This window comes from Amia ocellicauda, chromosome 7 (genome assembly GCF_036373705.1).
Source record: "Amia ocellicauda isolate fAmiCal2 chromosome 7, fAmiCal2.hap1, whole genome shotgun sequence".
NCBI lineage: Eukaryota > Metazoa > Chordata > Actinopteri > Amiiformes > Amiidae > Amia > Amia ocellicauda.
Window position 1 is genome coordinate 18,314,610 of NC_089856.1, and position 14,730 is coordinate 18,329,339.

Consider the following 14,730-nt stretch of genomic DNA (forward strand, 5'->3'; position numbering starts at 1 on the left):
TCGCAGCTCCTCTTGTTTTAGACAACTTCTAAGTTGTCTGAAAGCCTCTCGAGGTTATGTCAAAATGTGAAAATGCACGTTCAGCAAATATAATAGAAATACAGTGGTTTTGTAGGCATATCCACACACCTCAGTGGCTGTGTGTACAGTGAACATATATAATGCTTGGAACTGCAGTAAAGGTGTACACTGCAATGTTTTCCTTCATAACAGCTAGATATTAGATATTCTTTCTTGAGTAGTAGCTGGAGGAAAATATGAGCGGGATTGTACTAGACGTGCTATGGATGAAATATTAAGAGTTTACGCTAGACTTTTTTTTGACGGCAATATGGCCATTAATATTCCAGAATCCCGGTCATATAGAACAACTATCGGACATATGTTTTAAATAGCCATATAATAGCCTACATTTAAACAGCAATAAAACACAAACGCTATGATACAACAAATTTATTTTATTTAAAGTAGTCAGCAGAATGAACTCTTCACTAACTTTGCGAACTGAGCACATAGGCTACAACAATAAAATAAAACAAATTACATTAGCCATTAGTCTACATTAAATGTATGTCTCTTTGCATTCCAATTACGTCAAATGAATAACTTGAAAATAAGCTAAATGAAGAAGCAATTAGGTCTAAAAAATTAAATATTAGGCTTGTCGGTCCGAATTCCGAGTTTGCCAAATTCCCATGCTCAGCTGCTTGTGCAAAGTTGAAGTCATCCAACCCCTTGGCACAACTTGCAATTATCATCAACCTTGACACCTTTTCCTCAGTGAGGCGGCGGCTTCTCAGGGCTCTTTTTATCCTGTTCTGGGGCGAGAATCCACGCTCTGCAGGCACACTGGAATTCTGCTGGCAATCTTTCTCAGCTTTGCCCAGTCGGAATAGATTTAACCGGATTCCCTGATGACCGTTTCACAGGCTGTGTGGAATTTCAACCCGCCATACCCACGCAGTGCTGTCATCATGGGCACTGCATCTCACTGAGCTTCCGAGCTGCAAATGACCGGTGTCCGTATCCTTCGCTGTGCCAAAATGATGTGATGTCAATTTCATGCCTTATCCTTTCCTCATCCGGACACATAGGTGATTAGGTATTTTATGTGATAGTCTACAGCCTACAGAATATAATAAATATAGCCGACAATATGGGCTTTGTAATCAAATTAGTAATTCTGAAAGATTTATAATCATGTTGATTGGTGAAACACATGATTTTCTACACATCTACACATTGTTTTTGTTAGGATTTTACTTATTATTATTAGGCTTCCATGTACAAAGTGCTGGAAGCCTATTGTTTTTGTTAGAACTTTACTTATTATTATTAGGCTTCCATGTACAAAGTGCTGGAAGCCTATTGTTTCTGTTAGGATTTTTATTATTATTAGGCTTCCAGGTCCAGGATGCCTGGAAGCCTATTGTTGTAAGGATTTTTATTATTATTTTTATTTTCTTCCACCAGAATATTTTCAAATGCCTTTAACTTTTGAACCGCTTGGTGAAAACTCACCAAACTTGGTATGAGTGTAGGGGTCGATGGTATAGTCACTTGAATGCAATATGGTGGCCTAACATCACATGGTTTGGCAGCCATGTTGACTGTAGTCCAAAAAAATGGACTGTTTTCAAACATCGTTTTCTCAGGAATGGTAAACAGTTGAGTTAAGAAACTTTTTCTACATAGTGTGCTTATGTTAATACTTGATTTGGATATAACAGAAAATTGATAAATCACATGGTGTACCCACAATGTTCGATTATGCTGAAAACACTTCAGCCTCAACTCCTCATAGACCATTTGACTGGCTGATGTGTGCTTTGGTATACAGCATCTTTGGACTGTTCTCTACAAATATTCTATAAGAAAAGTTCCTACATGAAGAAATATGGAAGCAATGAGCAAATGTTTTAGACAAAAAGTCAATTTTGTCCAATTTTCTGACTGTAATGATGCACAGTCATCACTTGTGGCAGCATACATCATATTTTTCACTGAGAAAACAAGATTCAGGCGCCATCTTTGGCATGTACATCGTAAAAACTAAGAACTATCAGTCACTTGCAACAGTATTACAATGGAAAGTATCTGTTTAAACACAGAGACACTTCTGCAAGCAAATACAAATAGTGTAAACAGATTTGTTATCGTTTGTTTCACCAATAAAGAAGCCGTGGATAAAAGCGAGACAAACCGAAAGTGAAACTAAAACATACAATTACATGTGATTCACAACACACAAGTTAAATACATGAATATGAACAGTGGTACAACAGCAATGACGTTGCTGAATCTGTAGCGGTGGGTTATTGCTTTAATTTGAAAGTAATTTCAAACTGAGACCGAGTGCCACCACGAGTGCATGACTTCCTGTTTAATGTTAACGATGCAACACGGGGGGCACGACTTTGTGCTCTTTTCTCTCTCCGTGAAATCGTAACTTATGGTGACATGTTATATACTCAACTGTGCAGAATCGCTGGGTCTATTCAATAGAGTTGCTACTTTGTGTAGCGCACGCTTTTGCCGCATTGGTTTTTTTTTTAAAGTTTTTTAGCCGCTTTTTGGATTAGAGTTCAGAGTCCCTTATAGTAGTTTTGTGCTGTTTTATTAGCGTGTTGTTGTTGTTGTTTATTTGGTGTGTATGTGTATATATATATTTAGATATATAATATAATTTGTGTATTGGCCAGTTTTCTGAAGCGCCGACGGTGGAACAGTTATATCTCTGCACCCAGGCGGAGCTTTTGGAACTTGCTACTTGCTATGAAATTGAAGTTGTTAAGGGCAGCCGAAAGGCTGATGTAAAAGCTGCAATTGTCTCTGCATTGGTTGAGAAAAAGGTGTTTTCAAATGAGCATGTTGTTCAACTAACTGAACTTTTTGAACGCTTGATCAATGCAAATCTTACTGTGAATTTGGCAAAATGTGAGTTTGGGAAAGCTACTGTTACCTATCTTGGAAAAGTGGTGGGACAGGGACAAGTGAGGCCAGTAAGGGCTAAGGTGGAGGCAATTGACAATTTTCCCATCCCTACCAGTCGTAAAGATTTAAGGAGGTTTTTAGGGATGGTAGGGTACTATAGGGCCTTTTGTAACAATTTATCCAATGTTGTAACGCCTCTTGCTGATCTTTTAAGTGCTAAGGTCCGTTTTGTTTGGACCCAAAAGTGTCAGAAGGCTTTTGAGGGGGCCAAGGCTCTTTTAATAAATGCACCAGTTCTGGCTGTGCCAGATTTTTCCAAGCCTTTTAAACTGACAGTGGATGCAAATGATGCTGGTGCTGGAGCTGTTTTGCTGCAAGATGACCCATGTGGGGTTGAGCATCCTATCTGCTTCTTTTCTAATAAGTTTGATAAGCATCAAAGAAATTACATGGTTATAGAAAAAGAACCTCTCACTCTGGTTTTTGCTATTAAGCATTTTGAAATCTACTTGAGTGGGTGTAGTTCTATCTTGATTTATACTGATCATAATCCTTTAACGTTTTTGCAAAGACTTGGCCATACCAACCAAAGACTGCTGTGGTGGAGTCTCTTCTTACAGAATTTTCCTCTGGTTGTGCGGCACATTAAAGGGTGTGATAACATCATACCCTTTCTTGTGCATGACCTCCTGTTTAATGTTAAGGATGCAACACGGGGGGGCATAAATTCATGTTCTTCTCTCTCAGTGAAATCATAACTTATGGTAACATGTTATATACTCAACTGTGCAGAATCGCTGGCTCTATAAAGTAGAGTTGAAAGGGTGAACATAAAACGTTTACTGTGCAAGCTACAGTTGCAATAGTAAAAATAGGAGCTACTCGGTCAGGCGCAATAGTAAAACCTAATTGCTGCTATTTGCTCCTTAGAGATATACTTTGCTTATCCAGCTGTAAATATATATAACGCACACATCAGAAATCAACATGATAACTAAATGAAACGCCAGGTATGCAACTAAATAAGCTTAAGAAGGTAACTGCAAATTGAAGAGCAGCAACAATCTTAAGCTACTTAAATTGTTAGATTGTGTTTTAAAGTAAACAAAATTATACTTAGAGAATCAAGTGTTTACTACTATATTATGATATTAGATGTATTGAGGGTATTACTAATGTAATTCAATTGATATATTTAAATCAAATAAGTGTAGTTGGTTTCTTGAGATTGTAACTGCCTTCTACGTTAAAATATGTGACCACAAGAGGGGGAACTTGACCATGAATACTCTGCTTGTCAACATGTGTCTTCATCTGCTTAATATTTGTATGAGTCTGAAACCATACATTTCTCGACTGCAAGCACCTGGAAGCCTCAAAAGTTGCATGCAACTTCTAGTTAGGCTTCCATGCATGAAGTGCTGGAAGCCTATTGTTTTTGTTAGGATTTTTATTAGGCTTCCATGCACAAAGATAAGATGCTGTAAACACATCTTATACCTACAAATGCAGTGAAAACAACACGTGTCGGTCACATGGTGCCGCCGCCATGTTCGATTAGAGGTGAAATTGTGAAATGCTACACAAATCTTCTTCTCCAAAACTAACGGACACATGCATATGCCACTTCATACACATGCATACCTTATGCCCCACTATTACGCTTGTTCATTAGAAGTTCCCCGGGAGCACGCTTTGTCCGCCATATAGCATTCTCTGATTCCAAATTTGGTGCCTTGTAATCCATGCCACTTAACCCACTGTGCCACAAATTAGTATGCATGACACTAGTACAGAGTACTACCAAGGTTGTTAAAGGCGAGTTGCCCCAGTGAAAACCATGGGTGCTGTGGGCCAATGAAATAAAACGTATGCGTCGCTTCAGACAAGTATCACATTACCTCTTCACTGGAATGCAGTACACAGATGAAACTCAGCACCTGTGTTTATGTCTGTGCATTGAACATAAAACCTAACATAATTAAGATTGTGAGGTACACGGTTAAGCCGCAATTTTGGATTTAACATGTGTCCGCGTGCAAAAATGACAACAGCTAGTACTCCGGAACCCTAAAGCCCAGTGCCCTGAAACTTTGCATGTATTACATAGACACTGCATTCTATCACATCTGCAAGAGACAAGTGACTGTGTTCAACAACATGGCAGCCACAAGAAAATGACTGTGCATGAATCCAAAATACACATATTAACAAAAGCATGATATTGACCCCAGAATAACCTATCAGCAAAATCCTAAAACTCACCAAATTCTGTTACATTATGTCACTTATGACAGCAAATATCTTCAGATCTATAGCCTAATTAACTTAAATTGTCAGTGATTAAACTAGAAGAAAGATCTGTCAAAGTTGATGAAGCCAAGTTGATGGGACACAAAATCTTGCTGCTGTACACCAACCAAAATGAAAGCTTCGCATGTTAGCCACATCATGACATTCCTTATGTAGACCTCTACCTCCATCATGAGGCTAAACTTGGGAATTGCAGTCTGCATCTTGAATGACACAATGAAAACTTCACATATATGCTAGAATTAAGTGAAAAATACAATGGTACCTTTCAAAATTGATGCATGCAATCAATAAATTAATATTATACTTCACTGACATTGAAATATTGAAAATCTCAAATCTATACTACATTGGATTAGAATTCAAAATTACACATTTAATAACACATGCATTTTAACTACAAAATGCCTGCTCAAATCTGAAAACTACTGATACAACATGGAAGCCTTAAAAGTTGTATCAGTTGCAACAGGGTCATTTGAACGTGTGACCAACCCCCCCTTACCCCCCTCCCCCCAATGTCTGGACCTTGACTATACCTTGACCAAGAAATTTGGACCCTGACACAAAATAATTGACTACCCCTGGTGTAGAGCAATGCTACATTATGCATATTGCACTTAGGTTTCTGTAATATCGTTTTTTCATGCAATGCTCTTATTTATATTGTATTTATAATTCGTTTTATGTCACTTGTTTCTTTAATACTGTTTGTGTGGGGTTTTTGTTTCTAAAATAAAGAAAATCTCAAAGACTTACAGCTATGCACTTTCTGTGTGAGTGTATGAACACAATGATCGGTGGTGGAATTGGCTGTGATGCAAGGGGCACCAGCTAAAATCTTGCCAAGGACACCAAATTGGTCAGAGCCGGCCCTGATTCTGCCCCAGGGGTAGCGCTACACTCAGGCTGGAGTTGAGGGCAAAAACTATATACAGGCTGTGCTGGAGCTGCCACAGCTTCAAAACATCAAATGAGTGCTGTGTGACAAAAATGTGTGTTTCAACCAGAGACAGACCTCACTGCATGTGCCAGCGCCATCAAGTCACACCTGGCAAGGGAATATATAATAATACATACAAAATATTGTACATGTGTATTTCTCTGAAACCACACGTTCAATGTAGATTCGAAACCAGTGTGTGTGTGTGTGTGTGTGTGTGTATATATATATATATATATAATCTGTTGTAATTAATTTGATTAGTAACCCTTAAGTGTCCCAACAATGAGTAGGAATAAAGATTTCTACTAATGGAAGATTATTAAAGGATCGTAAAGCCACTTAATCTTCTATGAACTAGGATTGAATGGCCCATTTTCTAATTACACTGTAAAGTATTAAGCTGGTGGAGCACGAAGGGAACTTTGATTGCATTCACTTCTTCTGCGAATACGTCTGAATTCTCTCAACACCGACTCCATGTTTCTTCTGCTCGAGACTGTAGTTCCAATGCAAAAGCTGTCCACGTTCCGTCTGCGCAGACAGTGACGTCACGCGCAGACTCCCGTCTGCCATGAACGCAGCCTCTTTGGCAATGAGAGTATACGGAAACTGGATGCCAAGTAATGTCACTCTGACACCATTTGGCAGTTTGTTTTATTAAAATAACTCATTAATGCACTTACTATTGGAGACTGTAGGCTACATACTATAAGATTTTAACCAACATAAAGTTATATAACGACTACTAATCTTAACCTTGTGATATTAATACTAGACTATATTCTGTTCTACCGCAGTACAGTATGGCGGTGCCTGCTTCTCCCTTTCCCTTTCCTCCCGTACTCTGACGTAGTGTTGTAGTCCCCTTAACGTCCTGCGTGCCGAACGTACGAGCGTCGTTAAGTAACTCAACCCCGCTTCCGCAGCGCACTTTGTAAACATGGCGGCGGTCAGTGTGTCAGTGTTTCTCCAGTCGTCCGTGTTTGCCGCGGTCATCCTGCTGCTCACGACCGGGTTTGGGGAATGCAACTCGGGCAGGCGGGTGAGTGTGATGCTGAAGATTGGCGGCCTGTGTCTGTTTTTACGGTATTAAGTCGTTGTGAGACGGGTTTATCTGGTGTGAATGGGTGGATGTTTTCGGCTCCGACAGAGTTCGTCAGTTTAGTGTCTTATGTGTTTACTCTTCTATCCCTCCGTAATTCTTATAAGTCTGTGTTTGCCTATCTCTGTCTGTGTTAACAACTCGCTATCAGATTAAAAAAAAACGATACTGGCATGACTAAATTGCATCGGTGCCAAAGCAGTGACTGACAGGTCCGGTGCTCAGGAACAGGGTGATTATTATTATTGTTATCAACGTGGTTGTGGTTGTTGTTCAGGAGGTTGGCGAGACAGAGACGGGCTTCTCTATTCCCCTGGAGCACTCCTTTGAGCTGGGTGAGTTCAACACTGAGGCAGGCCTTGTGCCTCGTCTACACTGTTAATACTGCTGTTATTACTGATACTGAGTCTCTATTAATCTCTCTGTCTCTCTCAGATGACAGTCCCCGGTTCACCCATAGAGGGGCGCTGCAGTGGCGTGTGGGCAGGGAGGTTGTCTCTCTCTCTCAAACCCAACTGACGGAAGAAGAGAGGAACAAACTGAGGGTGAGAGAGAGAGGGATGGCATAGTTGTGTCCAGTCAGTCAGTGTCAATGTACTGTAGTAGTGTCCAATCAGTCAGTGTGTGTTTCTCTCCCCTCAGGATGTTGCTGCAGTAGATGGTCTGTACAGAGTCAGGATCCCATTCAGCTCCCTTCAGAGTGGACAAACGGACAGACAGACACTGGCTGAGGGATACCTGACCTCTTTCATCAGAGCGGTGAGACTGACTGGACACTACAGGACCTTAACACTGACTGGCTGGACACTACAGGACCTTAACACTGATTGACTGCTGTTGATGTCTCCCTCTCTGTCAGTGTGCTTTAGTGGAGTCTCACCTCAGTGATGTCATCACTGTGAACACAGATGTCACTGGCACGGTTATTGGCATTTCCATAGTGACACTGCCGGGATCATGTCAGGGGTCGGAGGTCGAGGATGTCGACCTGGAAGTGTTCAACACCACACTGAGCATCATGGGCCCAACTGCTGCCCCATCGTAAGTGTCCCTCCCTTCTTTAAATGTGTAGGACTCTCCTCAGAGCCTCTGGAAGTGTGTTGCACAGCCCTGGCGCATTATACTATATGATCAAACTTGTGCCATACACATTGAATTCAAAATATAAATACATATCATAAACGAAAAAACAAATGGAATACGTTTGTGTTTCGTTTTGAGTTAGCAACAGCGCTGCTGTGTGTGCATGTTTTTACACAGGGACCTGCAGGGGGGACAGGGGTGCCCATTTTATTTCCCCTGCCCTTTTTTCTCCCCCGAAGTGCTGTATATGACCTGACCCGACCCAGAACTAATTGCCCATTTTTTGGTTTGAGCCACCGCCCTTCTTGCCTCCTCTCCCACAGGCTAACTTTGAATTTAAGTATTTTTCAATTGAAACTGCTTGCCTGAGAGTTTGGCGACACTGGCACTGATACTGACAGGTGCTCACACACACTCCTGAGGCTGCCTGTCCTGGCATTCAGATCCCCACAGGTCAGCACACTTCCCTGGGAACTGGAAATTGCCAGTCTCAGTCTGGAGGCTGGGGAAGATTTCCTTTGCACAGATGGGAGCCCCTCTCTGTCTTTGGAGATTCTACTGCTTCTGATTCTGAGCCATGTGGGACTCCTTTATGGGCTCTATTGAGTTAGAGAGCTCTGCCTGGTCTTCTCACCAAGGCACTTTGACCTCTCTGTAGCTTGAGGGACTGGGAGTTGACAGGTCTGCCTGGCACCATGTCTCCTGCAGGATGATGACATCAGTGTCTCTCCCTCCCTCTCTGAACATTGGGGCTTTTCAGCCCGAACACCAGGACGCTCAGCCCTGGATGTGCTACATTGTTCAGTGACAGTTTCTCTTCCCTCTCTCTCTCTCTCTCTCTCTCTCTCCCTCCCCCCTTCCATTCCAGTCCTGAGACAGCTCTGTTCATTGAGAGGATGGAGCAGGAGCAGGAGAAAAAAGGCAAGAATCCACAGGAGCAGAAATCTTTCTTCGCCAAATATGTGAGTCTGTGTGCATCTGTACTGTAGTGGTATTTGTTTAGTCTGTTTTTGCAGTTAATGTTTAATTGACACATTGCCCTGCTGCTGTTCATTATTGAATGTGCAGTGATTGATAGGTCTGCATCTGTACTCCAGGGCTAATGTCATTGATCATCGTTGAGTTATTGACGAGTGGTCGATTGGTCTGTGTGTGTTGCAGTTCTGATGTAATTGATTTGAGTATTGGTGTGCTACAGCGATTTGATTGCTGTGTGTCTGTATTCCAGTGGTATTTAATTCTGGGAGGAGCCATCTTCCTCCTGGCCACCAGTTCCCCTCCCGCTGCAGCAGGGGGAGCCAGTGAGCAGAGCTGAGCCCACAAGTAATTGGCACACTCTCTCACTTCCTCTCACTCACTCACTATCTCTCACTTACTCACTCTTACTCTTTCACTCACCCAATTACTCAGTTCTCTCACATTGACTCTCACTCTTATTCTCAAAGATAGTTACTATATGATATACACAGTGCATTACTACACTCCCTCTGTCCCTTTCCTCACAGTGCAGTCCAGTGTTCTCTACACACACCATTTGGAGTGTGAAGCTGTAGAGCAGTGCTGCCCAAACCCAGTCCTTGAGGGCCCCTATCCGACAGGTTTTATAGGTTTTTTTTAACACCTGGAACAATTTCAGTGTGATCAATTAAGCAGGTGATTTGTAAAATGTAAAGATCTGGTGTGAAGAAAATGCACTTAAATTTTCCTTAATTGGACATGTTATTTCCCTAATTGATCAATTACTAACTACTAATTACTAATGTGGTCCCAGTCTGTAAAAATTAGCAATTTAGACTGAAGAAACTTACTGGATAGGGGCTCTCCAGGACTGTGTTTGGGCACCACTGCTGTAGAGTTTATAGGGATTCAACAGTAAATGGGAAAGAGAGAGGGAGAGGTGGAGGTTTGGGAGTGGGTGATGGTGGTGGGAGTCTTCGGACAGAGGGGGACGGGGCCAGGTGATCTACCAGTTCTGTGGGAACACAGCTCTGGGTTCGGAGGTATTAGGACCATGTCTGAATGAGAGAGGGATGGAAACGGATAGAGCAGAGGTGTCAGACTCCAGTCCTGTGGGGCCGCAGTGTCTGCTGAGTTTTGTTCCAGCCCAGCTCTCGGCTCCTTAATTTGTCTAATTAAACAATTATATTGATGAATTGAACCCTTCTCGCCAGACTCTGAAATGTTCTGTGGGTTCATTGTTTTGAGACAGACGCATTGTATTGGCTATAAAAATAAGTGTTAGATGAGCCTACCTGAGTAAATAATGACACTAATTAAGTAATTGGGACTCCTGTTGGAACAAAAACCAGCAGAAACTGCGCCCCCCCCCAGGATTGGAGTCTGACACCCCTGAGACCGAGGAAGGGAGCGAGCGAGGGAGTGAGGGATGTAGACAGACAGCGTGAGTGAATGGACCCCACTGTATCTGGCCTGTAGTTCTTTCTCTCTCCACTATGGGGAGTCTGTTGAATGAACCCATATCTGTGATACAGCCTTGGAGGGGCACAGGGTGTCTCTAAATTGGTAGTCCAGTAGGGGGATCAGCTAGATAGTATATAAAATATTAATGTTACCTTTGTGTCAGTCTAATGGGAGAGGTGGCATTGTGAATCTCTGGCCAGCTTAGTGAAGACTGGTTTGTAGGTGGTTAGGGCAAGGCACAGGCACTGCTGGAGATGCTCATTTGTGACACGATTGTGGCATTGGTATTTTATAATGTTCAATCCCAGACTTCAAGAGAAACATAAACAGGCTGTCGTTTAGGCACTGCTGTTTTTTTCTGTTGGAAAAACCTTACCTGGATAACATTTAAACTTTCTACCACAATGCCTTGCTGCTGTTTTGACAAACAGAGATGGAATAAATGCACCAATAGAAATTGAACACAATATTCAATAATCTAATTAGGTAATTATGTCCTTATTTTTAATAATCATTTAAATGCAAGATTATGCCATTCAGTATGATCAGCAAATACATTATGATGATGATGTTAGGTAGGTAGGTACGTATGTAGCCTAATATTAGCACAAATATATACAGTGCATATACCTGATTATATTTTACGTAATAAAAAATTACATTGGAACCACGAAAACAATGGAAATGCAATATGTAAAGTTGTCAATGCTAGTATTTATTCAATGCAAAATGTAAATGTATAAAGGTATAGTTTACTTCTGTTTCACTGTTTGATGATGATCTTACAGCCAGTCGCCTGCTTGCATAATGGTTTCAAACTAAAGTATTCTCTTTTCCCGGTTTCTTGTTTAAAATAAATCTAACCTGTCACAAGCTGTATGATGTCTGATTGGTTACTTGCCTTTAGAAGGCAGGACAAATATGACGCGACTGATGAATATTGTTTTAGGTCAACTGGCAGGCCTTTCTGAAAGCATTCTGGCCCACAGGCCGCCTATTGAGTACCACTGGTTTAAAGAGACTCCCAGCTGATAACAGCCTGTGAAATGAGTGTTTACAGACACAGCTGCAAATAAGATGTACAGAAACACCCCCTTGTGGAGCCTGTCATTTACAGCCCCTGTTCCTTTAACACTGCATGTTCTTACACTGAATCTGTCTTTTAACTGTACTGCATTGTACAAGTTATGCGCTGTTTTTAATTAACTTCTCCCTCTCTCCCCAACCTTCTCTCACTCTCTCTCAGTGGATGTACATTGTTCCTCTCGTCCTCTTCCTGATGATGTCAGGGGCTCAGGACCAGGCAGGAGGAGGGGCTGGAGGAGGGGCAGCCAATGGTGGAGGTCGATGAGCACCCCCCCCCACACACACGCACACACCCACACACCCCATTCCGGAACACAGCAGCGACCAATGGCTTTCAGGGTGACCATGCAGCATGGATCAGTCACAGTTTCCCTCCCTGTCCCCTCTCTTCCTCTTTCCCTCTCTCTTTACTCTCTTGCAACATCCAATCCCTCCCCCCTTCCCAGTCTCTTCTGTGTTTAGGAAGTGGAAGGCTTCTCAGGTGGTGTGATGCTCAAATCCTCCACCACAGGCTGCTATAGGAAGTAATGTCTATTACTGCAAACTTGTTTTTTTGTTTGTTTTTGCAATAAAATATAAATAAATATTTATTACAATGATGTTTTTAGTTTATCGTTTTTATGGATCTATCAGCAGCTTTAGCCACTGACAGACAAGGTGGAGACACTATAGAGACACTAGATTGGAGACTTGAGTTTATTTTAGATCCCCAAAATGCAAATTACTTCATTAATAAAATAATGGGAGGCTTTATTTACATATTATGGAATACGCTTAAAAGGTGTTGTCCTGTTAAGGATCTCTTTTAGATAAGGTACAGGGGTTTACATGACAGTGATGATGAAAGAATAGGCCACCCCCATCGGTCTAGTATGCAGAGACCTTGCAGTTAAAACTATTAATTCTGCCATGAAGAAGTTAGTAGTAGTAATAATGATAAGTAAGAATATAATAATTTATGTTATTACGATTATTGTTATGCTTAGTAGTTCTAATGATGGTAGAAGTAGTCATTACAAGACAGTCACAGGACAGGTGAGAGGCAGCCATTTTCCTAGTTCCTAGTTTCAGACAGTCTTTGCGTTCCTCATTTTGTTTGAACTTTGCCTTAATTGAAGTTAATCTTGTCTGTAGTTTGAGTTAATTTTAAGTCAATTCAGTATAGCTGCTGAGTAAATCAGTTGAATGAAAGGTGACTTAGTTAAGGAATTCTGTTCCAGGTGGAGCCAGTTAAGTGTGAATTGGTGGCAGGTAGACAAAAGGTACTTAAAGCTACTGTTTAGAGAGAGCTGCGCTGTTTCTCGGTAACAAAAAGCCAAGGAATTGACTAGGGCAGTGGTTTTCAACCCGTGTGCTGTGTCACAATGGTGTACCGTGAGATTTTTATCTGATCAAAAATATTATTTAATTTTCTATTGTCAACTTCATAAACATCTACTGTAGACTCTAAATGATATACATTTCTAAACGGAAAGGAAAGGAGAACTGCGGCAGTCGGTTTTGCGGTAGTTGTGACTGAATTCGCACCTGCGTTGAGTTGCAGTGCTATCGGTGGTACTGAAACGCAATTGATTAAATTGACAGATGTTGAATTCATTTTTATCTTGCACTCTGGTTGTCCTTTTTCTAAGTTGGACTTGTGGACGAAAGAGATTTTATAAATATTATTTAATATGTTTGTCCTTGCCCTTTTGGTAGGCTTATGAAACTGCTTAAATTAACAGTGCATGTATTTTTATCGTGTGTATTCAGTCTGCAAACAAAACATTTCAGTTGCAAAACATTTCATGAAATAGGATAAAACGGAGAGGATAGCATGTTTGATCCATGTGCTATTGTTTTTCAACAATTGTAATGCCCTTAATGTAATGTAATGTTACATTGAACCACTTAGGACCGGATTAAATCAAAACATTGACCCACCTGCTAATAGAAAACTACAAATCTGTACATGGTAGCGGTTTAATCTGGCCCTTAGTTTAATTAACTTGTTATAAGGTATTGTGAACTGAACATATTTTGCTGTTTATTTATATTTACTGTGAATAGTTTTTAGTGTCTGGTCTTGGTCTGCCTGCACTAAATAAATGATTTGTATTAATTACAAGTAATTTATTTAGTATGTCTGTCTACTTTTTTAACAAACCACTAAAGGCCACTCCTTGCACTTCACACATTTGCCCTTTTAATTACTCTATAATAGTTTTAGCAACCCGTTGCCATTCAGGTAAGAGAATACCTAGTAAATTCTTTTTTTTTTCTTCTTGTTGGTGTGCCGCAAGGTTTATGGTTTTAGCAAAGTGTGCCGTGGCATTAAAAAGGTTGGGAACCAATGGACTAGGGAACAAAAACCAAGAGACTGAAAACTAACATTTGGAAGCATGTGGCAGTGTTTGCACAATGATTGCCCTTCTGGATTAACTCATCCAGGAAGATTTAATCTGTGAACATTGTCGGCATGTTGAAATCCTATAGATTAAAGTCTGTGATTTTGAGGCTCAGCTTGCTGATCAGCGTTGTATTCGTTATATGGAAGAATTGGTCAACCAGCCTATGAGAGAGAGAGAGGGATGTGATGGAGCTGACAGAAATCCGCACCCGTCAAATGCGGATTTTAAAGCATGTGGATGTAGCGTATTTAGTTTTAGGTTGAGGGGCATTTTGTATTTGCCAGTATTACTGTAAAATCAGTTTGCTGCAGTTTTTATTAAAAAAATAAAAAAATAAGTGTTTAACACATTAAATGCTATAAATGTGAGATAGAGCTGAAAAAACATCAGCTCATAGTCCACAAATTGAATGTAATGGAGTACTTTTATTACTATTATTTCACTGTTCAAATTAA

General features: G+C 40.9%; 1 protein-coding gene across 2 annotated transcripts; it reads left to right on the forward strand.

Annotated features, from left to right (window-relative positions):
- The first annotated feature begins 6,804 nt into the window (after positions 1 to 6,804).
- On the forward strand, positions 6,805 to 12,484 carry emc10 (ER membrane protein complex subunit 10). 2 transcript variants are annotated; one of them, XM_066708795.1, is made up of 8 exons: positions 6,805 to 7,235; positions 7,573 to 7,630; positions 7,731 to 7,840; positions 7,938 to 8,054; positions 8,155 to 8,336; positions 9,247 to 9,340; positions 9,607 to 9,701; positions 12,046 to 12,484. In XM_066708795.1, the coding sequence occupies exons 1-7, from the start codon at positions 7,134 to 7,136 to the stop codon at positions 9,691 to 9,693; spliced, it is 750 nt and encodes a 249-aa protein (XP_066564892.1). In that variant the 5' UTR covers positions 6,805 to 7,133; the 3' UTR covers positions 9,694 to 9,701; positions 12,046 to 12,484. The 2 variants fall into 2 exon arrangements, with proteins under 2 accessions (XP_066564892.1, XP_066564891.1); XM_066708794.1 differs by lacking the exon at positions 9,607 to 9,701 and having other exon boundaries at positions 6,806 to 7,235.
- The last annotated feature ends 2,246 nt before the right edge of the window (positions 12,485 to 14,730 follow it).